General features: G+C 38.2%; 1 protein-coding gene and 1 long non-coding RNA gene across 4 annotated transcripts in view; one reads left to right on the plus strand and one right to left on the minus strand.

Moving 5' to 3' along the window:
* Positions 1-11,960, minus strand: part of LOC134356177 (uncharacterized) — a 76,800-nt gene extending 64,840 nt beyond the window's left edge. The window contains exons 1-3 of one of the 2 annotated variants that reach the window (XR_010020297.1): positions 11,709-11,960; positions 4,607-4,700; positions 503-710 (exon numbers count right to left, since the gene is read on the minus strand). This is a non-coding gene — a long non-coding RNA (uncharacterized LOC134356177). Of the gene's footprint in view, positions 1-502; positions 1,638-4,606; positions 4,701-11,708 lie in introns of both variants that reach the window. The other variant, XR_010020298.1, reaches the window with a different exon arrangement.
* On the plus strand, positions 10,970-26,123 carry sall1a (spalt-like transcription factor 1a). 2 transcript variants are annotated; one of them, XM_063066884.1, is made up of 4 exons: positions 11,339-11,421; positions 12,487-12,898; positions 19,224-22,633; positions 23,861-26,123. In XM_063066884.1, exons 2-4 carry the CDS (start codon positions 12,895-12,897, stop codon positions 24,299-24,301), a joined length of 3,855 nt encoding a protein of 1,284 aa, XP_062922954.1. In that variant the 5' UTR covers positions 11,339-11,421; positions 12,487-12,894; the 3' UTR covers positions 24,302-26,123. The 2 variants fall into 2 exon arrangements, with proteins under 2 accessions (XP_062922953.1, XP_062922954.1); XM_063066883.1 differs by lacking the exon at positions 12,487-12,898 and having other exon boundaries at positions 10,970-11,421.
* The last annotated feature ends 192 nt before the right edge of the window (positions 26,124-26,315 follow it).

Below are 26,315 nucleotides of genomic sequence, written 5' to 3' on the forward strand. Positions count from 1 at the left end.
TGAAATATCACGGAGACCTTCAGTGTTACAGTATGGACTTGCAGCCTGGCCAAAACTCACTGAATATCGCACGTACCAGTTGTCAAAGTTCCAGGAACATGTTGACAATAGTAGTTCATGTTGGGACCCTGAAAAACATGGACCATGTCACATATCTAGGGAAATATCTCTCTGAGAAAGTAAGCACCATTGATTAAATTCACCAACATATTCAATGTGCCTGCAGAATCTTTATCAAGTCGGGTAAGGGGTATGTGAAAGTCAAGACCTCAGATCTGACAGGAACTTTATGGTCCACTGGGCATCAGTTATATTCTGAAACCTGCACTACCTAGAGCAGATATGGCAAAGATAATACTAATGCTGCCTCTGTAAATACCACCAAATTCACTGGAAGGATAAACAAGCCAACATCAGCATCCTCTCCCAGGTCAACATCTGCAGCATTGAGACCCAATTAATTCTCAGTCAGCTGCGTTGGCTGGTTATGAACTTTGCTTACCTGACATCAAAGATCCAAAGTAGACACACAAGTCTGATCTCAGTCATGGAAGCAGATTACCAGGTGGACAGAGAGAAAAAAAACGTCAACAATGTGCTCAAAGCCTCCTTGAAGAGATGCTCCTTGGAACCTCTCACCCCAGGACCACTCAAAATTGAGAAAGGGCATTCAAGATGATATTGAGTTTGCACTGGCAGCACACAGAGGCCTGCATAAGCAGGAGAAATAGTAAAACATCACAATATTACACAAGTTTTACAGAGGTACATCCTAATCAAAAAGACCCAAGTACCACCGACTAAAAATTAAGAACACAGAGTAGGTCATCTGATGGAAAACAGCTCAATGAAACCATAATATGCATAGATGAAATGACAAACAGCAGCAAAACTCAAACAATTTATGAATTATGTGTGCTGTCATAAATACATTCTAAAAGTTTTGTTATTTATAATAAATGAAAATTCACTATTTATTTTTCCACCGTCAATTATACTTATTTAAGTTCTGATTTTAGAATATGATGTCTTTCAGCAGTAATGGAGACATTATGCTTGACTCTATTTGCCTTGGTTTTTGATCTTGATTGCTCTGCACGTACATCCATAAGGACACTGGCTGAAACAGGATTGGGCTCAATTACAATTACCTCAGTTGAAGAGCCCATCATCAATTGTTCAACTTTCCACATAAAAAAAAGATTGCTTGGGCACCGTATTGAAGGATGCCACCCAAATGGGAATTGCAACAATGGGTTAATGAACTACTACTACGTCAACTCAGGCCTAGGGGGCCAGCGTCGGGCACGATGATAGACTTTCCACTTCTCCCTCTCCCTCATCAGTGTGTTCAGTTCATCTACATTAGCCGCGCCGCTGTCTTCTCGGAGCATGTTGACCATAGTCTTGGGAGGGCGCCCAGGGTTCATCCTCCCGTGCTTGGGCTCCCATATGATGACTAGGCTGGCAGGTAGCTCGGGGTGGCGTAGACAGTGTTCCGCTAGTTGCAGTCTTCTCGCCTCGATTTTAGTGGAGAGCGTCGGTAGGTTGTTATAGAGCTCAACGTTCGTCATGTACTGTTGCCAACTCACATCAAGAGCCATCCGGAGCATTCGTGCATAGCAACCATCTAGAGACTTTTGCATCGTTAGTGAAAGGAGGTATCAAAGATGGAAAGTTAAAGAAAAGTTAAGGAACAGTTGTTTTAAAAAAAAGTGTGCATCATCTTTTTCAAAAGTCATAATGTGTTCACAATGTTAATTACCTTTAAGACGACTGTTGGGGAATTTTAAGTGGGTTAATGAAAAGTGAAAGAAAGAGAGCTGTAAAAATTTCTCTGAGATAGACTAGGATTAGAAGGAACAAGAAAACATTTTAATGAAAAATGAAGTGCACTCTTTCACTGTTGCTAGTTTACTCCATAAATATTGCATTGTCTTCAAAATAATCAATTATCCTAAATAAATCCTGTTTTGTTAAAAATCAGACAAAAATTGACTCCAAGGTATATATATTAGGACAGGTGACCAAAAAGATTCAGCAAAGAAGAAGAGAGAGACACAGCCAGGAAAATTTAACCACGTGGCATAGCCTTTAAATCCCGCACAAGGGTTCATTAATCACTGGAGTAGAACTGTATTTGAAGTAGATCATTTTTAATCCCAAAGAACTGATTAAGAATGGAAATAAAGTGGGTGATTGGAACACTCTGAGTTGGAACCCAAGATGGTGCGGGAGATATATGATGACATTTTGCAGGCAGCTCACAAAAATACAATGTATTCCCCTAGATATACTTCTGAACTACAATCACTGCAAACAACAGCTTGTAGTTTCCCTTTAAGAAATGTACTTTTGAACCATCTAAACCAGGGACTCGCAACCTGAGGTCCATGGGCCCCTCGGTCAATGGTAGGGGTCCATGCATAAAGAACATTGGGGACCCCTGATCTAAATGAACAAGCGATTTTATGATCTTCTGAAGGATTCGGCAGACTTGACTCTCAGGAATGCAAGTATGGTTCCCTGGGGAAGAAGGTCAGCCATTCCAGGGGCGGAATAAAGCATTAAGGACCACGCACAGAAAATGAACCTATGTTCACCCCCACAACTTCATACCAGCCAAAGTCCCCTACCTGAGCAGCCACACTGCCTGTGTTTTACCCATCTCCCTCTCTTCTCACTACTACCATCGCATGTAAGGGGCAGGAGTCTTGGGTTCGACACCACCAGATTCAGAATCAACCTGGACTAGCTTCACTTGCCTCAGTACCAGACAGACTCCACAACCTGTGGATTCACTTTTGGGGATGTCACAGCTCATGTTCTAAGTATTATTTGTTTACTTTTTATTATTTGATCAAAATTGTCCCCTTTTGCACATTGGATGTTTGTCGGTCTTGTTGTGTGTGGTTTGAAGTGGATTCTATTGCATTTCTTTGTTTTCCTGTGAGTTCCTACAAGAAAATGAATCTCAGGTTTGTATATGGTATATGCACTTTGGTTATGCATTTACTTTGAACATTAAAGTTTCAGAATGAGGTTAGGTATATGGGAAGAGGAAGCTGGGGGGGGGGCGGGGGAGAGAACAGAAGAGTCCATCCTGGAGATAACAAAATGCTCTTAATTTTAATTTGATTAAATAATATCACCATACTTTCGTAAGATTTATTCAAATATTTCCGCTTAAGTACAAATGGCAGGACCACCACACTTCAGTTACTTTTCCCAAGCAGTAAGGCTGATCAACTCCTCCACCAACAAACTCACCCCACTACACCCCCACCACCATTACATTATCACGTCCTGTCAGAGTCACACTATGTACAGACGTTCCAGTACCTAGCATCTCTTTATGTACATACAATCGATCTATGTATATAAGCTGTATTATGCATTTATTTATTGTGGGTTGTTTTATTATTGTGTTCTTTATCTTACTCTGTTTATTTTGTGCTTAATCAGATCGGGGTAACAATTACTTTGTTCTCCTTTACACTTGTGTACTGGAAATGGCATTGAACAATCTTGAATCTTGAAATGGAAATTATATCTTAAAGTTCATGTTGAACCACTAACACACCTTCCATGTGCCCAGCAATTTAACCTAATTAAAGGTTTCTTTTGAATGTCAGCCTTGCCAGTACTGTCCATATCCAATGAAACAGATGAAAATAATGAAATCAGAGGCAGAGGTGGAAATGCATTATATTGATGAGGTAGAAACTAATATGTTTGGTGATTGAGCGTATAGAGGGTTCGAAGCTCACTTTGGGGTCAAATAGGGTACCATGACTGTAAACATTGTGGTCCAGCCTTAGACAGAGGCCAGGAAAGAAGCTGAGAGATGAAGAGTAATGTGATAAAAGGTCATTACATGAAGCATTAAATCTATTCCTCTTTCTATATATGCTACCAGACAGACTGAGTATTTCTAAAATTTTCTGTTTTTACTTCTGAATCTTTCAATTTTCCTCCAAATTTTGTTTTTCTGTTATGCCAGGGCCTAAAGCATTAAAACTTATTTTGAAGAAATTGTGCATGTATTTCTTTTAGTTAGAGATTTTTTAAAAATGGATATGATAGTGGTGTTTAATGGTTTTTTAGATAGACATGTAAATATACATTAAAAACTGCATCATTTCTTTTATCTACATTTATGATGATTAACTTTGTTTTCCTTCTTACAACTGTGGGAAAAGGAAAGCCTTAATGATCTTCTCATGGTGGCAGCAAGAATGCTAGATAGCTGGAGGAAAGAGGATGTGATAGATGGTAAAGCTGGGATACAGGCTTAGAAATCAGTGTGGGGCTTCCTCAAACTTGGTGCACACACACACACACACACACACACACACAACAGTGATAGCAGGCTGAAGTGAACCTTGGAAATGAGTTTTCAATTACCGAGTACATTGGATTTCATTGCAGCAGCATTATGAATACTGCAGGCACAAATCTAATTGCACTCTAGGCATGTTCATAGAATTGTCATAATTCAACATTTATACAAATTATTCATAAATAATGCTATTTCACTACTTCACTGTGTTCATGGGATGCAGGACTGGAAGCATTAAAAATTTCAAAACTAGAATATATTTACCTTTTTCTGTTCTTTTCCAGAATGCTCACATATTTTTTTCTCTTTGAAGGTTGTCTGCTACCCCGGGAAAGTCGTGTGAATTTCCGTGTTTATTCTGTATTCAATATTTGGCGTAAGGAAATAATCAAAATTCATTTCTTACAGATACTATAATCTGTAAAAGAAACCCTACAGTTAAAATAATCATCCTTTGTTGTCCTTAGCATCTTAATTGTTAATGCCTGATCTTTCCATTATTTCAGTGTAAATGATACATTTCCCTCAGTTTTGTGTCATTCCACATTTATCTCTCAACATTAGCTCACAGCTACTCTGATTTCAAATGATTTAGTCCTTGACTGCCAGCCATCCCAATGACAGGGACAATTTAATTAGACACAATTCCCTCTCCCCTAAAAAAAATTCTTCAAAGATCCTGAACATAAGTGCTGCTAAAAGTAGCAGAGGATGAGGGTGCCTCATTTATGGATTCATGCCTGTGCCAAATATACAAAAAATAATTTGGGCAGTTTTTTTGCCAGATAAAATCTGGAATTAAATTCAAGCTCCACATATGGATGCAAGGATGTACAAGCATATGCTTAAGATTGCCTCATTTTCTCCACTGTCTCTGAGATTACTAAAATTATGATTAGGAATTGTAGAAAAGCTTGTATATATTTTAAAATAAAAAAGAAAATAAATAACTAAGATATAAAGTCGCAGTTACTCGAAGGAATTGGCGCAAATACTTGAACATATCTCCTTACACCTTTGAATGTGTATTTCAGACAATTAAAAATTCTACATTTCACAGTTTCCAGATAAATTCAGCCAAACAACACTGAGGGCTGAACAACTTCTGGCATTAAATGAAATCTTCCTGAGAAGGAAATGCTTTGTGTTTGGGGATTTGAAGTACAATAATCATTTGTGTTGTAAATGCTCACAAAAATAATCATAGCATCCAAATTTCTCTTTGTCCAAAGTCAACAGATTGCGTATTTATGTGTGGTTTTTCAGTTATGGAAGTTCTTTGTTCTTGGAGACAAATGATACAATCAGCCCATTAACACAACTGGTATGATTTAGAATTACAGTGATCAATTATAATTACCTGCATGTTTAGTATTTAGTTTAACTCTTAAAAAACATACTTTATAGGGTTTACCTTAATTTCTGGTCCTCTTTAATACTTTGCTTACAAGGGGTTTGTTTCAAAGAGGCTGCTGCAGTACATCTGATGGAGTGATGTCACTTACAGTATTTTCCCCATGCTTTCGGTTTAGTTAGATATTGATCTAACTGCAAAGAGATTTTATTTGTGGATCTGAATTTGTTTTAATTTAGGTTCAGAAGTCAGAATAATTTCTCATCGTTTGGATTTAGTTCCGCGATGTTATACGAACAACTACAATAGTAACACAAGAAATTAGGTGACGTATGAGTGAGAGACTAAATGAGTTAACGTCGCAATATTATTAAAATGACAGAGATTCTATAACCTAGCTTGATTTTCCATTCCTGCGTACTTCCACTTAATGTTTCTTTTTAATTTAATTAGAATAATTTAAAGCCGACAAATGTGTCTTCCCTTGTTTGTACATTCCAAACCATTACACCTAATTGTGTTTGTATCAAAGAATAGATTTGATAATATGTGGAAGATTCGTGGGAAATCGCGCGCTAAAAAGCGCGAAAATAGTTTCAACTTCACCGCAGCAAGATAATCACCGGAGCTTCTCTGGAGTAACTTCGCAACGAAATTTACACAGCATCACCTATCGCTAAGTTTGTTTGCATTGGTGGTTAACGGCGTTGCAAAATAAACACATAATGCACGTTGTTCTATGTCAAAAGGCTGACTGTATATCTATAATTACCATGTGTTACATGTATTATTTTTGAATACTTAATGTTTTACTTGTCTGCTTTTGAGATAGTCAAGGTAAGATGCAAATATTTACATAAGAATGTTTTAGTGTTTTCTATTTTATTATTACAACCTAAGAAGTAACAACATTCTATATGATCCCCATGTGGTAAAACACTTAAGCAGAACCAGTATTTAAACTCACTGGAGAGGCGTCTGTTATAAATGCGTTCAGACTTTAATAGGAATGGCCTAAACGCAAATATTTTCATTCATTATACGAGAACCTTACATAAGCCGATAAATGACAGCTTTAAAAAGCAAAGCAAAACAAACCGTAATGCTGAAGGAAATCAATAGTTAATAAATTCTGAAACTGAACTGCAGTAATTGTTATCATCTTGTGTGCAAAAATAAAATGCAGAAATTTGTTGTGCACACGTGGAGAAGTTGTCGGAGTTAGCGACAGTTCGTTCGCGTGGAACCCCGGTATTTTACTTTTTTTTTGAGGTCATAGTTAAGTTTTGGTAAGCCAGTGAAACAATGCTTACACTTCGGAGGCTGATTTAGCTGAACAATCGATAGCAGCTATGTTAGGTATGTGTAGTCTGATTAATTCTTCATTCCCCCTGCGTGGGTCTTCATTGACAAGAGAATGCATTCGTCGACGACCCCGCTGCACTTCAATGCACAATTTGTGTTAAGGCTTTGTATGATATTTTTAAAACTCCCCACCCTAGCCTGTGGAGGTGCTGAATGGTAAAATATCGTCTCTGTCATTGACAATATGTTCCAAAACTGATAATAGTTGATATAGGAACTGAATAAAGCGTGCATATCTTCTGTTCTTTCTACCTAGCTTCAGGGAGGTAGATCAATACCATGTCTTGCATGAAGTTCCCTGCAGCGGCTCCATTTCTCACCCTGGACGTTGATGCTAACTATCAATAACAATAACAGCCTGTCTCAGACAGAATTAAGGTACTCTGTCCTGGGTATGTGTCTGGTGGCTGTAGATAAACATCTTGTGCCCAAGTCTGCGACAAATAAAACGTTTGAAAAGCTTTGACCTCTGATCACTATTTCATGTGTAAGCTTCTGCTGTCATTTCCCAATACACAAAAAATGAAACATATTTGCTGCTTGTAGTTAAAAGATTAACCGCTCAAAGTGCAAGTAAGGCAGCTGCAATTGAATCGCTAGCGACAGGAAATATGGAAATGTGGACAGCCTGTTTTATGTGGTCCGTTTTCAATTAACATATGCATTTATAAATAGTGACAAGCTGTCATCTGAAATATAACATAGCGTTTCCATAAAGGTGAATGTGTTACAGGTGGGTTGTCAACTGTAAATCTGTAGTTAATCATCTTAAAGTATGTCTATCAATGTGTTAAAAGGACAGCACGAGTGGATTGCTGACAAACAGGTCAAACAAAAGCCATCAAATGTGTTAAGAAACAAATCGAGTTAAAACGTTTCACCTCATCTGGTTACAAGGTTAGCAGATTTCACTAGATTCGCCCCTAATACCCTCCGGACATTCTGAAAAATCAGGATCATTTTTTGGCTGCTGCAGTATTAAGTTGGCGCCCTTCGCTGACCCATATTGCTGATGATTCAATTATGCGGTGAGAACCTCTGTTCATGAACAATGATCAATTATACAATGTCAGCAATAATCAAGGGTGATTCAATTGTGTTCCCTCCTTGTATCGATTATTAGTAAATAAATCACTATGTGGGGTGATGGTTGATACTCCACGTTGTAGTGCCCCCGTCAGACCACACTGGACAGTTTGAACCTCAGAAATCAAAGAGGTTGTCATCGATCAGAATGACCTGCTTTTATTTCCCATCACAAGTAACACTGCAGAAAAATAAGTTCCTTGACTAAATAACTTAGCATTTTTAAAAACTATTTCTAAAGAATCCTTTTCACATTCTAAACCTGTTTAGGATACCACATAACCGATTATTCCACGACTTTCTAGTTATCGTTTTAATGCAGTTTTGTTTTACTTGTTAAATGTGAAACACGCATCTTATTTGTTCACCAATATGACCACCGAAGTCAACAAAGGTCCAAGGAAAAGATGGTTTCTCAAATAAAAGTCAATTAGAATACATTAGCTGCTCTGGATACTTGGTGAGTTTATTTATTAATTGTGTTTTTCACATACGTCTGTAAACCCAGTTACTATTATGAAGCTAATTGTACTTAGATTGTGCGGTTTAAAAATCTAGCCTAGGGGAATTAAATTTTGGTCATCTTTCACGTGAAGATCACACCCTGTTTACAGTCACATCAATTAACTCAACATTGATTTTGCCAAAACGGGATCTTGCATATCAGAAATAGTAGTTTATATGTCAAACCGCAGTATTAGTTTATGATAGGAAACATAAATATTAATATGAGAGCTTTATTAACAAATCTAATTTAAAATATATACAGAAGTCTTAAACAAATATTTTATTGCATGGCTTTGAGGATGATGCGATTAAAAATGGAACCAAGGACTCTAGAATATCCATCACTGACCAAGTGCCTAGTTAAATATTCCGTGAAAAATAACGGCAACTCCAGAAGCAGCTAACCACATTATTATCTTCATTTTTCAAAATCATCTCTCCGTGATAGCTTCGTTTGTCTTACCAGTAAAATGAACTCCATAAACGTTACAGAAAAATCGTCTTATTAAGGAAGAAATAACCACGGCTGAAAGATGCGTTTAAAAATGACATTACTTTAAACAAGCTAAGATATATAATTAATTATTCAAAATAGCCCTTTCTTTGAAATCCCGGAGCATTCTCCGCGTAATCTCTTTCCTGTGTTTGTTTATCGGCATATTTCTAATAAGTCTTTATATTATCAAATAACTATTATCTACAGTTTGTCGGTTATCGATTAAAGTGGGAAAACTAATTGTTAATAATGCAAGATTCCTACGTTAAATGAATTTTACTAGTTCGATTGAATTCACGGAACGCACACCTTAACGTGTTGCACTTAGAAATTTTGAAATCTGTCAGATCCTACGAGTTGGAGGCGACACATCAACAAAAGAGCGGAATGTCTGAAAGTTTTCTAAATATTGAATGCTGATGACTCGGCTCGGTTAACCACGATTTCGTGGTATTGCTCATTTCATTAAGTATTTAAGGAGGGGGAACATACTATCGAAGCTTTGAAGGCTGCTCCTTTTTTAAAGTCCATTCAATAACTATCATTACTCCTTTACAGTAATTAAACAAATGTGGGGAAAACGAATTCAGGTAATATTTAGATAGGTTGCAATGTTTAAGAAAAAGCTAACAGTATGTTATGTGAACATTAGACAAACATGGGTATTTGACATGGTCATAATTCCCCAGCAACGTATCCACAGCACTAATTGGGTATAAATTACTGTGCGAGAAATTCTAAAAGCTCCATTGATGTCTCGCTCTGATCAATAATGTACTTTGTTGCAGCCTAACACATCTCCACTCGCGGGAATATATCAATTCGTTCATACGATCGCACAGTCGGTGCGAGATATTCCACCAGTAGAACGTGGTCGTGAAAGCACCCCCACCCCACACACACGTTATCAATACAGGTAGAAGGCACGTTTCGTTTTTAAAAAAAGTGATCGTCCGTGGCTGAACTCCGAAAGCTGGTGAGTTCTAGCCATGGCGACGGCGTCTCCCCTGCTACATTAATAGTAACCGCGGGACTGCACGACTGAGCTCAAGTAACTACTGACTCCCTGGGCGACCCCTGACTGACAGTTGGAAGTGCCAATAAGTGGCGCATCCTGTGGCGATCGTCAGTGACTGCGAGTAGCCAATGCGCAGAGCGAAGGGCAGTGTGGCTCCGGTGTGCGGGCGGACCTTCGGGGCAGGATCAAGCCTGTGACAATTGTTTAACTTTCAACTCGGAGTGAAAGTTAGCCGCAGCTTTTTTAAAAAAGTTTTCTCTGTGGACGACTTTGATCGCTAAAAAGTTATATTTGTTTCTCAGAAGGGCGAATGCTACTCGATGTATTTAAATCGAAACGCACCGCAGAATACCTAACTCAAAGATCAGAGTAAAGCCGGGCGCAAGCACAATTCCCAGCAGAGTGGCCCACTACAACGCGCAGCAAGCGCCGTCTGGCCTGTTCATGAATCGCAGCGTCGGGCCGGTCCCCGGACTGGCGGCATGGTGTGAAAAGGCAGGCAGTGCACATGTCCCCGCCTTTGCGCCGTGATCAGCGGCTCCGTCCCCGATGCTGCTCGCACTTCGGGTAGAGTGGCAGCCCGTCCTCTACCAGCTCTTGTCAATTGCGATGATTCATTAGTTTGAAAGAAAACGAAAGCAACGATTTGTTCCTAATCTGCACCATACATCTATTGCAAGTACTGTAAACCGTAGTGACAGAAGTGAGAAGGAATTAGGGGAAGCCATGTTCGTTAAATGCATTAAACTTTAATACAACTGTAAATACATTTGAGGCGAGCATTATAGATTTAAAGTAGCCCTAGCAACGAGGCGCGTGCAAAGGCAATGTGGCTGTGAGTGTGTTGCTAAGGGCTGCAGTATCCAGGGGCCGGGGCCCCGCTCTTCCACATTGACGCGCAGCCACTCATTGGGCGAGAGCCCGGAGACCGGGACCCAGAGCCAGAGCGCGCCAGCAAATCACAAGCTAATTGATTAAGTCGAGTAATTTGAATAGTCTTTAAGCCGCGCCTGGAAACGTGCCAATCGGCTTTCAAGAAGCGGATGATTAATCGCAATGCATTATTGATAATCATAATTATACCCCACACATGCGCACTGAAGACGGCAGGGTCAATTTCCGTAATTTTGCAACTCCAGAATTTGTAATTTTTTATTCGCTTGCTGATGTATCAACCACCATGTCGCGTCGGAAGCAGGCGAAGCCGCAACACATCAAGTCGGACCAGGATACAGCATTATCCGCAGAGAATGGTGAGTCTGACTGTGAGTAAAATCTCCCAAAGTTTGAAAAGGGGAGATTTCTGGAGTTAGGCGGCTTGAAATTAACACTATTTAGTAATTAGCACGCTGCCTCTTGTTTGGAGCCTCTGATACTAATTGTACAGAAGTCACGATCTGCTTGCAACTAGACTGATATACACAGAGATGAGTAGAGATGGGGGGAAACCACTTAATGTGACTGAGCCTTTGGCTGTATTTTCTTTTCTCTTTTCCCTCCTCCCCCACTTAACCCCCCCCCAAAAAGTTTAATTTCGTACCTTTGTGGGAGCGTGGAAGGAAGCTGGTCCAGCACAGCACATGTGGAATCCAAGTATCACGTCTTCCAAAGTCTCCCTCTAGGTTCGCTGGTGGATTTAAATGGCAGTATTCAGCTGAAATAACGCTGAATGTTTTGATGGAAAGGAGCCCGCGACCGTAGGCTAGGTTTAAAAATAACCTGCCTCTAATGATGGCAGCGTTGTGTGTGTCCCAATGTGACTTCAGTCACTGGGAGCCGAACACCTTGTTTGGGGGGGAAAAGTTCGCTCGGTTACTGTGAGTATGCAAGGAAAGCCAGAACGCGACTTTGTGGGTTAAAAGACGAAGGAACTCAGCGCAGAAATTGGATAAAAACAAGCAAGAGCAAAAATAAGGAGCGTTTGCTGAGGGCTCGAGGCAACAGGATTTCGAGGGGGATACTCAAACGTGACCCTGTTGTTTATCTGGCCCTTTTCATGTAGAATATGGGTAGTTTACGGTATTTTCACAAAAACCACCGAATCTGTGCGAGATAGTTCTGAGTATTTTAACATCTTGTTAATAGTCTCAGCATTGTACTTAGGTGCGGAATTTTCTTTTGAGTACGAGTCATTTGTGACAATCTTGAAAATAATTAGTCGACTTGTACAAGCCTCTTTCTTATTCCTTTTTGAAAAACTGTTTACATTGGCGATAAATGTAAAGCTTTGGACCATTTGTTTAAAATACGACAATTAACTAACTTTATATCTGTACGTTGTTGAGTTGCTAAATATTTATTATCTGGTTTTTCACTAGAAAGAAAAGGCCGGGCTGTTTTAAAAAAAACAGATAAATAGAAAATGATTTTGTTCGCAATTGCCATTCGTGTCGTTTCGGAGGAGCCTGGTTATATTTCGTAGCCCCGGGTTTAGGAAGCACCTTTGACTTTGTTTCCAGACACATAGGACGATTTTTGGGCGATAACAAGTCCGCTATGCAAACTCCACGATTGCTCACCCCGTTACAAAAAACAACAAATTGCACTATTAGGGAATTTGCAGGAGCTGACGTGCCAGTTCGGATGTGTGTGACTCATCCTGATCTGTGAATAGAGCGCACAGTGCAGTCAGCCTCCTGGATCAGCCAGAGATTTACTATTAAACCAGTCCAACAACACTCAACCAGGGTTATTCATTAAACACTGCTATCACTACAAAACTGAACATGGGTATGTATTTTCACTTTTCCACAAAATTATCATTGTTTAAAGGCAATTAATATTGCATAAATTGTAACTATTTTCCTCAAAACCTTTCAAAAATTGTGTTGTATTTAATGACAAGTAAGGGGAGATTTCACATCTCCTTTATAAACTTAAATGTTGAGATAGTGGAAGGCCAGTTATACTTATGGATTATTGGCCATGTAAGGATAGATTTGCTGCGTGTAGTTTCACAGGTAGAAACAAAATATACTTGCATTGCTCTGTTGGAACTTAAGGCGCTTTTCAAATCCAGTTGAGGTGCTAAGTGATGTAATTCAGACATTAAAATGAAGAGGCTTCTATATTATTTAGAAGTTTTTTTGTTCACTATTTGCAAATACTATGTTTATCAGATATGCGTTGCAATAGTTTCAGGTTATGTGTGTGTATATATAAAGCGCATCAATGCGTGTGAATACTGATTGAAGATAAGACGCCTTATCGAAAAATGTTAAGTTAATCGATGACACTTTGGCAATTGAAATGTTTTTTCAAGCTATATTATTGCATCTGACCTACTTCATAGGAGAATTGCAAGAAAAAAAGCGATTTTTTGGGGGATTGAGTTTTTCCAAAGATATTGAGCGAACGAGCTAGCACTTCGGTCACCACGTAATCTGAAGAACTCAGCCTCCATTTTTTTTGTAATCATAGTTTGTTGGTTTTGTAACTTGCTGTTAGAAATGTTTTTTTTTGCTTTGTACTTTTTAGATTAGTTTTGTCTTGAGCTGAAATACTTTTCATTGTTTTTAAATGCCGTATTGTCACGTAAACTGCACAAACACCATTTGGATGAAAATACTTTTAGGCTATGTTGCTTTTTTATTTCCTCGCGCAATGTAAGCTTGTATGTATACTGCAGTGGGCTTCATTAGAACAGCTAAATAAACAAGAGCCTTTTGCGCTCTCAAGTTGTTGCATCTGAAGTCACTTTGCAGTAAGTATGTATTTTCCTTATGTAATTTAAAGATCCATACTTTAGTGGATTGGTTGTCTAGAATTATTTTTTGGGGGGGAAAAATTGGTTTTGGAAGTAGTTCTGGTTTTATTGATGAAACAAATATTTGCTGTTGTAAAGTGGTTACTTTGTAGATTATTTGATAAACGGTTTAGTAAGAAGACTAAGGGTTTATAAATGATTTTAATCTCAGTGCTGTAAAGATAACAGTACTGCCCGTAGTATCCCGGCGCTGTAGTAAATAGTGGTATCTTGTGCAATTCCTAATAGTGGAAGCGACGAAGTACTTTAGTGTTCTGCTGTTTTAACCTTTGCCGGCCTCCCTCCATCCTAAGGTGACAAGAGTTCATAATACAAGATGTACTTCAGTACCTTTGAATTGACCCCAGAACTCTGTTCCTCAGCCAGCCTAGCAGGATATCAGTAGTTTGTTTCAGCTTTAACCTTATCAGTGCTACACCGACCACTAAGCCTTTTCCCCTTTCCCCTTAAATGCCAGACCCCTGATGAGGTGATTGACGGCTGGTTCCCACGGCAGTTTTACCTTAACCTACAACAGGGATTTAGTTTCTTGTCACATTGCCAATATTTATGCAGTCAAAGCTTGTATGTAGCCCAAAGCAGAAATACTTTACGTGTGAGTGGGACAGTGGGACTTTAAGTTTTTCTCACTTAGTGTTGCAACCGGTACCCCATCTAGTGTTCATTCGGAGGTACCCATGTTTCCATCTGACTGCTGGGATTATTTCATAATCGAGTTTCTCTCATAACTGGCAAATCACCGCAGTTTCGGCGTAAATTTGAAGTACTGTATATGTTCAGGGATATTCCTGACTTAATTGTTTTAAATCATTGGAGATAACGAAAAGATGCGTAACAAATTTGAAGTAACTAAAAGTGATTTGTCTTTTGGGTAATGATCTTTTGAACCGTTATCAATTATGCTTATTAATTGCTAAATTTAATAATTCTATGTGCAATAAGTATATAATTTAATGTACAGAATAACTGCAACACACCAAGTATATGGTGTCTTTATGGTCTTGATGGCTTTCATTTCTTATAAAGTCATTAATTAGTTTCAAACCTTTGACAATAAATACTTAATACAAACTGTGCTTTGCAGCAAGATTTAAAAACCATTGGTATGAATATGTTATAAAATTAATAGTTAAAAAATAAACTGTCATTAGTTAATATTTTGTTTTGTATAAGAACTTTAGAGACTTAATTGTATTGTTTTAATCCATAAAATGTGAAGGGACACAAGATAATTAGAGGCTTTATTTTGTCGATTGTAGCTGGTAACTAGGCTCTGACGTTGGCTTTAATATCAGATATAAATTGTTTTGTTTTTGCATGTTTTTTTAAAAAATGGAATTAGATTGGCTTCCGCTCGATTTGACATTCCAGTATTGAATAATTTTACAGATAGGTTCACTCCACGTGAAGATTGTGGGTCTGTACTTCAGTTTTTTTTCACGATGTATTACAGAACTGAAAAAGTGGGTTTTGTTATTTCCCACAGTAGTTATTTAGTTTGCATTAGTAATTATTTGTTTAAGCACAGCTGACCAAGCAAACCAGTTTCTAGATTCTTTGTTTTCATAAATGTGATCAAGTTGAAAAGAAAATCTATGTGTACAAGGAATCTTGCTAAAACTGAGGTAGAACATTACAACTTTATAGTGATCATACATTTAGAAGTTCCGTTAAATTCTCAGATTTGCCCATAGTTCCCTTTGGAAAAATTATTTTATAATGAGAGCATAACATGAGTATTAGAGGAATTTGTCATTCTTTCACAACTATTAGTTTGTCAAATGAACATTTGTGTGTAACATGAAATCTGTGAACCAAGTAATTCAGTAAAATGTATCCTCAGTGTTATACTTTGGCCCTTTACTTTCAAAACTGAGTCTGATGCCAACTAGGTGATTTATTGATGTTTTGGTGTTCCTTGAGTAATTTTGTTCTGATTTCCTTCCTAAAAGCTTACCCATGTTTTCAAAATGCTATAGAAATCTTTTTTTTGTGCAATTCTTCTTGCATCTTAAAAATAAACAATGGTTTTTGAATATATCTGTGTAACAATGCACAAATAACTTCTAAAACTGTGCTTAAAAGATGAGAGTGCAGCAGGTCACAGAATTACAACTTCGTACATATTAAATTGAATGTACTCCAGGAGATGACATTAATGGCCATTGTTCTGAATGTATCCCAGGACACTTGGGCAGTATGGCAATTGAATCACATTATTTCAGATGATCTCCCCAATATCTGAAATTAATTGTCCCTGTGCTCTGCTATGGACTTGGATTCTGATGTCATGGCAACTTTTTATTATCTAATGCTGTAGTAAAGGGAAACATGCAGGGAGATAATCCCTGAATTAAACAAGATCAGCTTTCTGTGCCTTCCCTCATGACCACACACCATTGTGAGACAGAAGTTGCTGTCCTCATGCTGAGCAAACAATAGGGAGTCATCCTGTCCTTGAAAAGGATGAAGTGGGTTAGAGTGCTGAAATTTTTTGTTTGATTTGCAAATTAATCCGCAGTCTGATGAGAAATGCAAGCAACCAGTGCGAATGAGAAAGGAAGTAAAAGAATTTTTCCAGTGAATGGCCTGAATGGGAACAATTTGCTTATCAATAAATCAGGTTTTGGAACTAAATGTTCCAAATTGACAAATATTTCCTACTGTGCAGCCTCTGTGTTTATCAAAAAATTATTCCTGAATTTGCCATGTACCATTTACCATTACCTCCAAAGCTTGGAATCAGTTTAACTAATACACAAAATTGTCAGTCATTGCAGAGTATAACATTTTTTTATTGTATTTGCTGCATACTCAACTTTTAAAGGGATTCCTTCCAGATAGCTTGTTTATATACCACAATCAATGTATAATATATTTCCCTCTCACATTAAATTCTTTTATATTTAGTAAGTGACGCAAATTTATAATTGCTTTGGAATTTGATGAACAAATTGCAAACATTAAATGGTTTTGAACTGAAAATAACATTGCAACTTTGTTTTTATTCATGTACATGTTTGTGTTTTTGATAGTTAACTATAATCCAACAGATTATTCAGTTTTCTGAATCTTATCAGATGTAATTTGGTTAGGGAGACAGCTGACACAGTAGTAACCTGGTTATTGTCTTGGCATCCGCAATGATATTGGACCTTAGAATGGACTGGATTACTCTCTGCCTTAGCTGAATTGGTTTTGTATAAAATATTTTGCCGCTCTTGCCCAGTAGGCGTGAGCCACTTGCTAACAAATTGGCATTGAATGAAAAGCCATATGGACAACCACTTGGGATCTTTTTTTAAAAAAGTAATATTGGTACAGTGGTTCTTTTCTGAGTTTGGGAAATTGTGACATACTGTATTAGAGGAGGATTTAATGTCTGCTGGGTATACCGTTCCTTTATCAATGTGTCAGCTTTTACTTGGCCTGTTGGCTAGGTGTACCTCATTCTTTTGAGAAAGGGGAAACAATATTTGCTTTACTTGAGCACATAGTGTCTATATTAGTGGAAATAAAGGATAAGTATACCATTCTGTTGCTTATGGATACAGTACTGATTTGGAACAGAAGGGTACATTCTCCTGTTTTGTTTCTCAGTGACTTCATTATGCGGCCACGTGAGAGAGAGTTTTATTGCTGGTTTTTGTCATTGTTCGGTTGTTGATACCTATCTTGATCACGGCATGACCTTGCTGTTATGACTGATGTTAGCAATACCAGGAGAATTAATCAGCATTTCACTACTCTTGTCATCACAAGTTTGGCACTTGAATATGAATCATCATCACGTTGGATAATAATGTTTAGTAAGACTCCTTAAAATTGGTGCAATTCTTTGGAAAGTCTAAAACAGTTGTGTAACATCGTTACAGGATTAACTATTATTCAAAGATATTTGGGGGCTCCTGAGGTCATGGAGGAGACTAAGTAAATACATGTTTTTTTAAATCATTTCTAATAGGATGTGCATTATTTTCTCATTTATATCAACTTCTGAAATAATACACTGAACTATTAAATCATTAAAAAAATCTTTCGTTTGTGGTACACTGGCAGAAATCCCTAAATCTTCAATACAGTGAAAATAAACTGATCTTAATACATGACGCATTATAACTTGAATCCTAATGACATCATTATGTTTATTCCCAGTATCTTCCTGCATTCTATTTCTAAAATATGGGGCATTGTTTCAGTTTTGTAACTGCCTTTGGTTGTAAAGAGAGCCTTTGATTACTTTGCATCCCTACAAGAAATCAAGGGTACCAACGTGGTGAGTAAATTGCAATGCTGGTGTCCCTTCTTAGCACCTGGATTGTTAAATTGCAAAGGTCAAGAGGTCCACACAATTTAAATATTGTAATTTTACAGTCGGATACCCAAAGTGTCCATCAATTATGTTCAGCTACTAACGTAGCAAAATAACTACATAATCGTCTAATTTAGTTTAATTAAGTTTCCTTCAAAATATGATATAAAGCAATACCTCTGAAAGATTGAGGAAAAAGTTAACCTTAATACTTACTGAAGTTAGCACAAGCACCAGCAGACCTTTTTGTAAAGCTATAAATGTAATGCCCCATTTAGAATAGTCAAATGATATTTTTTAATCAGGCAAATATGTGTATATAATAGTCAAATACTTTGACATTTAATTGCATTTAGTCATCATAGCAAAATTAGTTTACTGTATCATTTTGCTTTGCCTCTAAAAGCTTGAGACCTGTATAATTCAGGAAATTGATGAAACTGTTAATATACCCCAGTATCTCTTGTCTACAGTGATTTGACTGGCCTCTTTCACCTATCAAATGGCGATTGGGATCTGAATGATTACAAATTGGTTTAGTGACAGGGAGTGAACTGTCAAAGACCCATCTTATTCTGCTGGAAATGAAGGAAGCTGACAGTTGCTAGAGAGTCTAACGAGTCCTCAAGTGTTTGATTTTCATCCAGTGGACAAGGGATATGATGATGTGTATGAAATATTGGAAATCAATACTTTCTATGGAATTTCATTAAGCCCCAATGTCTATAATTTTGAGAATTCTATATTTTGATGAATTGTCTAAAATACAAGATTCGCTGGGATTTGGTGAATGATTGGATCCAAATGAAGCCCTCAGAGGTTTTCATTCCCAGTGAAATCTACAATGTAGAAGTGTTGATTCCAACCTACCCCCAACCCTTTCTATTGCTTCTGTAGAGTACTTGTCCTATGTTTGATGAGAAACTTTGCATCACCTTGATGGACGACTAATTTCCTATCCCTTTGGATTGTTTTAGGAACTTCACGAGGAGGACAAGAAGAGCGAGTCACTAAGAATGGGGATGCTCATGTCTGTGGCCGATGTTGTGCTGAGTTCTTTGAACTGCCCGATTTCCTTCATCACAAAAAAAATTGCACTAAGAAACAATTGGTTCTGATTGTAAATGAAAATTCTCCTTCGGAAACCTCCTCTCCACAATCTCCTGATAATCCTATTGAAGAAGTAAATGACAAGACTGAGAATGCGAGTCAAGCGGACTGCAGTGACCTTGTAGAACATAAAAAAGTTGACCAGGAAGAATCCATGGAGGTGGACACTTCCAGCATCACTAGCAACAGTAATGTTAGCAGTTCTAACAGTAATAACCACAGTAGTACAAGCAGTAATTATCCCACAATGGGTACCTCAGCTGTCACAACACCTCTACCTCACATAGGTGATCTAACAGCTCTGGGAAATTTCTCAATGTTAAATAGTAATGTGATCATTGAAAATCTTCGAAGTACAAAAGTGGCAGTAGCCCAGTTCTCCCAGGAAACAAGATCTAATAATTCGTCGAATAGTAAAATTGCTGTTCCAGCGCTTATGGAACAACTACTGGCTTTGCAGCAACAACAGATCCATCAGTTACAGCTTATTGAACAAATCCGTCACCAGATAATCTTACTGGCTTCCCAAAATGCAGAAGTTCCATCAGTCAACAATTCCCAAGGTAATTTAGGAACTGCTGTTAATCCATTAACTACACTTAGTTCACACCTATCTCAGCAACTTGCTGCTGCAGCTGGGCTAGCACAGAGCCTTGCCAGCCAATCTGCCAGCATAAATGGTGGAAAGCAACTTCATCTACCTCAGAGCAGCCCTGGAAGCACCATAGTTCAGCCTAGCAGTAGTTCTCCAAAAGTAAACACATCCTCATTGCCTAGTACTATACAGTCCTCTGAAAGCATGTCCACAAGTACACTTGGTGGCTCTCAGTTAATCAGTCCTTCAGTGTCAACAGTGTCCACACCAGCTCTTGGAATCAGCAGTTTACTAAGTCCTGCATCCAGTTTGTCCAACTCACTGCTACCTCAATCCTCCACATCCACTTCCGTGTTTTCCAACCCCCTCTCGAGCATTGAAACAACTTCAGGAAACCTTGGTTCATTGACAGCCCTGGCAAATCAGAGGAAAGGCAAGCCGCCGAATGTGGTGGTATTTGAGACTAAAAGCAGTTCTGATGAGGCTTTCTTTAAACATAAATGTAGGTTCTGTGCTAAGGTGTTTGGAAGTGACAGTGCCTTGCAGATTCACTTGCGCTCTCATACTGGTGAGCGACCTTATAAATGCAACATTTGTGGTAACAGATTCTCCACAAAAGGAAATTTGAAGGTTCACTTCCAGAGGCATAGAGAGAAATATCCCCACATTCATATGAACCCCTATCCAGTTCCAGAACACTTAGACAGTGTTCCAACAAATACAGGTATTCCATATGGAATGTCCGTACCACCTGAGAAACCAATAACAAGTTGGCTGGATAGTAAGCCGGTATTACCTACACTGACCACATCTGTTGGGCTGCCACTCCCATCAACTATATCAGGTTTGTCTGCTATCATTAAGTCAGAGGAATGTCCGCCTATCTCAATTAATCAGTCTTCTTGCAGTCCTCCTGGATCGGTTAAGAGTGATATGGCGGCAACAGAGCCATCCATGAAAAATGCTAATGATTTGGATGAAGTGGAAGAAAGTGCTTCACCTACCTCAAATGGTAAACTAGATGAAAACACACAATCTATTAATTCTGTCACCAGCTTGGCTGTTCCCGTCAGCTCAAGTGCATCTGATTCAGGTCTAAATACTACTTCTGCTTTTACAACGCCACTTATACCACTTATGTCAGACCAATTTAAGTCAAAGTTTCCATTTGGAGGTCTTTTAGATTCTTTACAGACATCTGAAACATCAAAATTGCAGCAGCTAGTAGAAAATATTGACAGAAAAGTGACTGATCCCAACCAGTGTGTGATTTGCCACCGAGTTCTTAGTTGCCATAGTGCACTGAAGATGCATTATCGTACACATACTGGTGAGAGGCCCTTCAAATGCAAAGTCTGTGGTCGTGCATTTACCACCAAGGGAAACCTGAAGACCCATTATGGTGTTCATCGTGCCATGCCACCACTGAGAGTTCAACATTCTTGTCCAATCTGCCAGAAGAAATTCACAAATGCTGTTGTATTGCAACAGCACATCAGAATGCATATGGGAGGCCAGATTCCTAATACTCCTGTTGTGGACAACTATCCTGAATCTATGGAATCTGACACAGCATCATTTGAAGACAAAAATTTTGATGATATAGATGACTACTCTGATGAGAATATGGAAGATTGTCCAGATAGTAGTGTCCCAGATACACCCAAATCTGCTGAGGTTTCTCAAGGCAGTTTATCTCCATCTCCATTGCCATCAGAAATGTCCAGTATTGCAGCTCTTGAGAATCAAATGAAAATGATTAATACTGGTCTTGTTGAGCAACTCCAAGCAAGCCTCAGGTCAGGTGAGAATGGATCAGCTGATGGAGACCAAATGACTAGTGACTCTTTCTCAATAATTGGGGATATAGAGAGCCAAAGTGTTGGAAGTCCTGCCATTTCAGAATCTACCTCTTCCATGCAGGCTCCATCCCCTACTAACAGCAACACAGATAGTCGTAGGTCAAAGTCACCAGGCTGTGAAGAGAGACAGCACAGAACTTTACTATCTGATTTATCTAATTCAGTGTCTCCAGCAACTACGAATGGTGGTGCCTTGGACCTGACTTCCAGTAATGCAGAACGAGTGATTAAAGATGATACTTTAAACTTGCTGTTTCCCAGTCGAGACCGTGGGAAGTTGAGGAATACGTCTTGTGATATCTGTGGCAAAGCATTTGCTTGTCAGAGTGCCTTGGACATTCATTACAGAAGCCATACCAAAGAGCGTCCATATATTTGCACAGTATGCAATCGTGGTTTTTCCACTAAGGGTAATTTGAAGCAGCACATGTTGACACATCAGATGCGGGATCTTCCATCTCAACTGTTTGAACCCAACAACTCCAATATGGGTTCTAATCAGAGCTCTTCAAATGTGGCTGCCAACAGTTTGACATCCCTAATCAAAACTGAGGTCAATGGTTTCGTGCATGGGTGTTCCCAGGACTGCAAAGATCCACCTGCTAGCCTTATTTCATCAGGGCCTCTGTCTGCATCTGCTATCTCACCTGTCCTGCCAGCACAGCAAAGAAGAACTCCAAAACAACATTACTGCACAGCATGTGGGAAAACATTCTCCTCATCCAGCGCTCTCCAAATACATGAGAGAACACATACAGGAGAAAAACCATTTGCCTGTACTATATGTGGAAGAGCTTTTACCACCAAAGGCAATCTGAAGGTATTTTACTGCAGTTTATTACTAAATATGGTCAAATTGTACAAGTCATTTAGTGCCACTGTCCAGCTTTATATGTATGGGGGTGGGCAGAGGGGAGACAAATTGAAATAATACCCAGCTTAGTGATGAAAAGAAAAAATAGTATTTCTTGGTTAAATAATATAAATCTGTACAATAATATATTTACAGCTTGTCCAAGTTGGATGATGCAAGTAGTTAGGATAAATTTAAATGATATAACTTGTTGAAATCCACAGTAATTATTAACTGGTTACTGAACATTGTGGTTCATTTATGTACAGATTATTTTAGGATTCTTTTTACCTATCAAAGAACTGCTCAGTTTGGGACCTTGTGCTGTAGTTGCTCATCATTTTTATATAATCTTTCTAACCAAATGACAGACAATTTGTTTGCAATGTGATTGGAAAATTAAAAAGAGGAGGTCTCAACATTGAAGTCTGGTTTGGATGGGGATCCTGAGATTGAATACCAGTGTTATCACTCACCCCTGACGAATGCGGTTTGGTCAAACTCTTAAGCATTTGTGGTTTGACTTTAAAGGCTGGCAAGACTGTGGGTTTAGCTGAAGAGGAAAGTAATGATATCAGTATCATTGTAAATTTCGGTAACCTGTGCTGTTTAAAAAGGCAGAAGTAAGAAAAAATGGCCTTGGGTCAAAATGATAAAGTATAATTTATAACTAAAGCACATGGAAGCTTCTGGTTGCTGATTTGTTTGTGATTTGTGAATTGATGAACTTTTACATACTTGATAAAATTTGAAGCATTGTGTATGCTGATGATCAGCTGATCACGTACAGAGATTGAGCTTGGTATACTTAAAGGCCTTCCATAAGATAATACTTGAAGTACAAAGCTCTGCTAATTTTTACCACTTCAATTATTTCTTGTGAGATATCCCATGTAATGTTTGAGGAATAGCAACCTTAAATTGCTTCACTCTGAAAAGTAGTTAGATTGCCAAGCATAAATTAGTTTATGAGAATGTGTATTCATAAGGTGAGTGATATCAGACATAATAGAGTTATTGCAAAACGAAACTTAATCCTACTGAATTAATCAACTGCAGGACCAGATGGCTTTCATTACCTTAAGTGACATCCAGACCAAAAGTCGTAAAGCTGCATGGATGTGTATGGCAAGGCCTTCATTTGTATCCAATGTGGCTGTAGTTGTATGGTCTAACTTTATACCATCTTTACAGGTTCATATGGGGACACATATGTGGAACAGTGCCCCTGCGAGAAGAGGGAGGCGCCTTTCAGTGGATGGTCCAATGGCATTCCTTGGTGGCAATCCTATTAAATTCACTGAAATGCTTCAAAAGGATTTGGCTGTTAGGGCTCGCGATGGAGACCCATCTTCATTTTGGAATCAGTATGCAGCAGCACTAACAAATGGCCTAGCAATGAAGACCAATGAGATTTCAGTGATTCAGAATGGTGGTCTTCCCCCAAACCCTGCTAGTCTGGGCAATGGTGGCAGCTCGCCCATAAGTGGTTTAACAGGGAACATGGAGAAGCTTCATAGTGCTGATCCCACTGCACCTCTAGCTGGTCTGGAGAAAATATCAGCCACTGAAAACGGGACAAACCACAGATTCACCCACTTAGTGGAAGACAACAAAGAAATTGTATCAAGCTAAAGTGATAGTCAACATTCCAACAATGGAAGTAATCTGGGGCATCTTTCAGGCCAATGGACCAAAGTGTTGTGAGAACACCTTTTGTACAATGCCTAACTTTTAGTGTTGTATGAAAAAAAAGACTTATTTATTAGTGATAATAACTTTGCTTTGCAAACAAGTTGCAAATGTAAACTACTGGTCTTCAGCATCTTGCCGTCTATACTAATGGACTAGAGTGTTTTAAACATGTAAGTTTCCTAGCATTTGCAGATCTATTCTGTTAGGTGAATTTTGCCCTTTGCATTAACTTATTTTATGATTTGTGAGTAATCTAGTTTTAACATGACTGGCATTGGTGGCAATGCCTCAAAAGACCATTCCTCACTAAGAAAGGTCTGTATATATAATGTAAAGTTTTGGTAGTCTGCTGGAGTATTCACAATCAGTTCATTGTTCAGTCATACCTTCCATTAACAAAATAACTGTAAATTGCAGACTTCAAACTAAATGTTGATGCTGTCACTCTGTAAGCAGTTTACTCTTTACTGTTTTAACATCAAGTGAAATTGCAATTTTTTTTGTAGGTTACACAATTTCTGTTCAAAATGGTTCTTTGTATTGTGCTTTTCACTTACACCATCCTAAATGTTGATGAGTTTCAGTGAAGTAACAAGCACGATGGTCATCGTAGGAAACTCCTGTTATTGTACCTTTAAATAAAATAAAGATTTTTGCCCCATAGGTATATTTAGTATAGAAGAAAAATGTGCTGGACTTTCACATTGCTGCTACGTAAATGCATCTTTTGAACAACTTTGAAGGGAGTAATATGAAGCTATTATAGGTTATGTCTTGTGTGTGTATAAATATATATATATTATATATTTATATATCATAATGACATGTCTTGGGAAAATCATTAATGTATATACTGTACTGGTACATTGCTTAAGACGAAGCTTCATCTTCACCGACCGAAAGATAGTGTTTTATTGTGTAATAATTTTGTATTAGGTATGAAAAAACCCTTGTGACTGATATATGCACTTTCTTGGAAAGCTGGAAGGGCCATTCCAGTTTCACTAAAATTTAATACCTACTAACAGCTGAGGTACTGTAATTCCTACTCATTTAATCAAATACATGAGTTTTGCAACAGCCATTCTTGAAGCGTGTGTATTTTTGCTTTCTCTGAATACTTTCTTTAGTGTTCCTATGCAATTTTTATAATGCAATTAACTTTGGTAAGTCTCTATTTGTAAAAGGTTTTTAAAACTAAAGTTGTGCAATGTTGTGTTTAAATATCTACCAATATGACAAATTCCATTGTAGAAGTTTTTGAGAAAATGCAAAATGTGATTAGTATCTTTTTTAGAAAATTGGATAAGGACACTCGTGTATTGTCTGACCTATGTGAAGACCACGGTAACTGAGTGAGCACATTTCCAAAGACTAGGCGTCAGATAGGACCATATTTCAGCAATGATAAATGGAAGTAAAATATTTCAATAACACATCAAATGAAATCTGTTACACGTTTTTTTAGTAAACTGGGTAGTTAAGAAAAGTACTGTTGACAAACTGTTGGATGTACAATTTGACCCAAGAGATCTGATCCTGCTGCTTATTCCCGCTTCATGTATAAAGAGCCCCACCAAGTGCCTAATTTAAATATGGTACGTTTATATTTTATGGATTAATGTAGTATGAATACTTGAAAGCAAAGTGTCAGCCTCTTTGTTAAAGAGATTCCTCCCCAAGCCTTGTAGATTGTGTAGAATGTTTGGCAACTTAATCAAACTGCGTTTTAATATTGACCCAATTGATTGAGGTATTTTCGCTGCCGTCTGCTATTTGGGAATCATGGTGGTGGGGGGGGGGGGGATTGGACCGACTCTTTGCCAAAACGCCCCCTTTCCGCTGGAAATACTTCTTGTTGCTGTTTCTATAAAAGAAGCGCGATCTTATTGACAAGACTTTTCGAGCTGTCTCCTACTTGCTATTCGCACAGTATTGACATCGAAGGAGACAG

This window comes from Mobula hypostoma, chromosome 14 (assembly GCF_963921235.1).
Source record: "Mobula hypostoma chromosome 14, sMobHyp1.1, whole genome shotgun sequence".
Classification (NCBI taxonomy): domain Eukaryota; kingdom Metazoa; phylum Chordata; class Chondrichthyes; order Myliobatiformes; family Myliobatidae; genus Mobula; species Mobula hypostoma.

What these genes read in the sequence shown, in the direction of transcription:
- sall1a (XM_063066883.1), top strand. Translation starts at nt 11,259, where the DNA reads ATGCGCACTGAAGACGGCAGGGTCAATTTCCGTAATTTTGCAACTCCA. An exon ending in AGCATTATCCGCAGAGAATG is followed by an intron (nt 11,422 to 19,223) that starts GTGAGTCTGACT and finishes GGATTGTTTTAG; the next exon opens with GAACTTCACGAGGAGGACAA. An exon ending in CCACCAAAGGCAATCTGAAG is followed by an intron (nt 22,634 to 23,860) that starts GTATTTTACTGC and finishes CCATCTTTACAG; the next exon opens with GTTCATATGGGGACACATAT.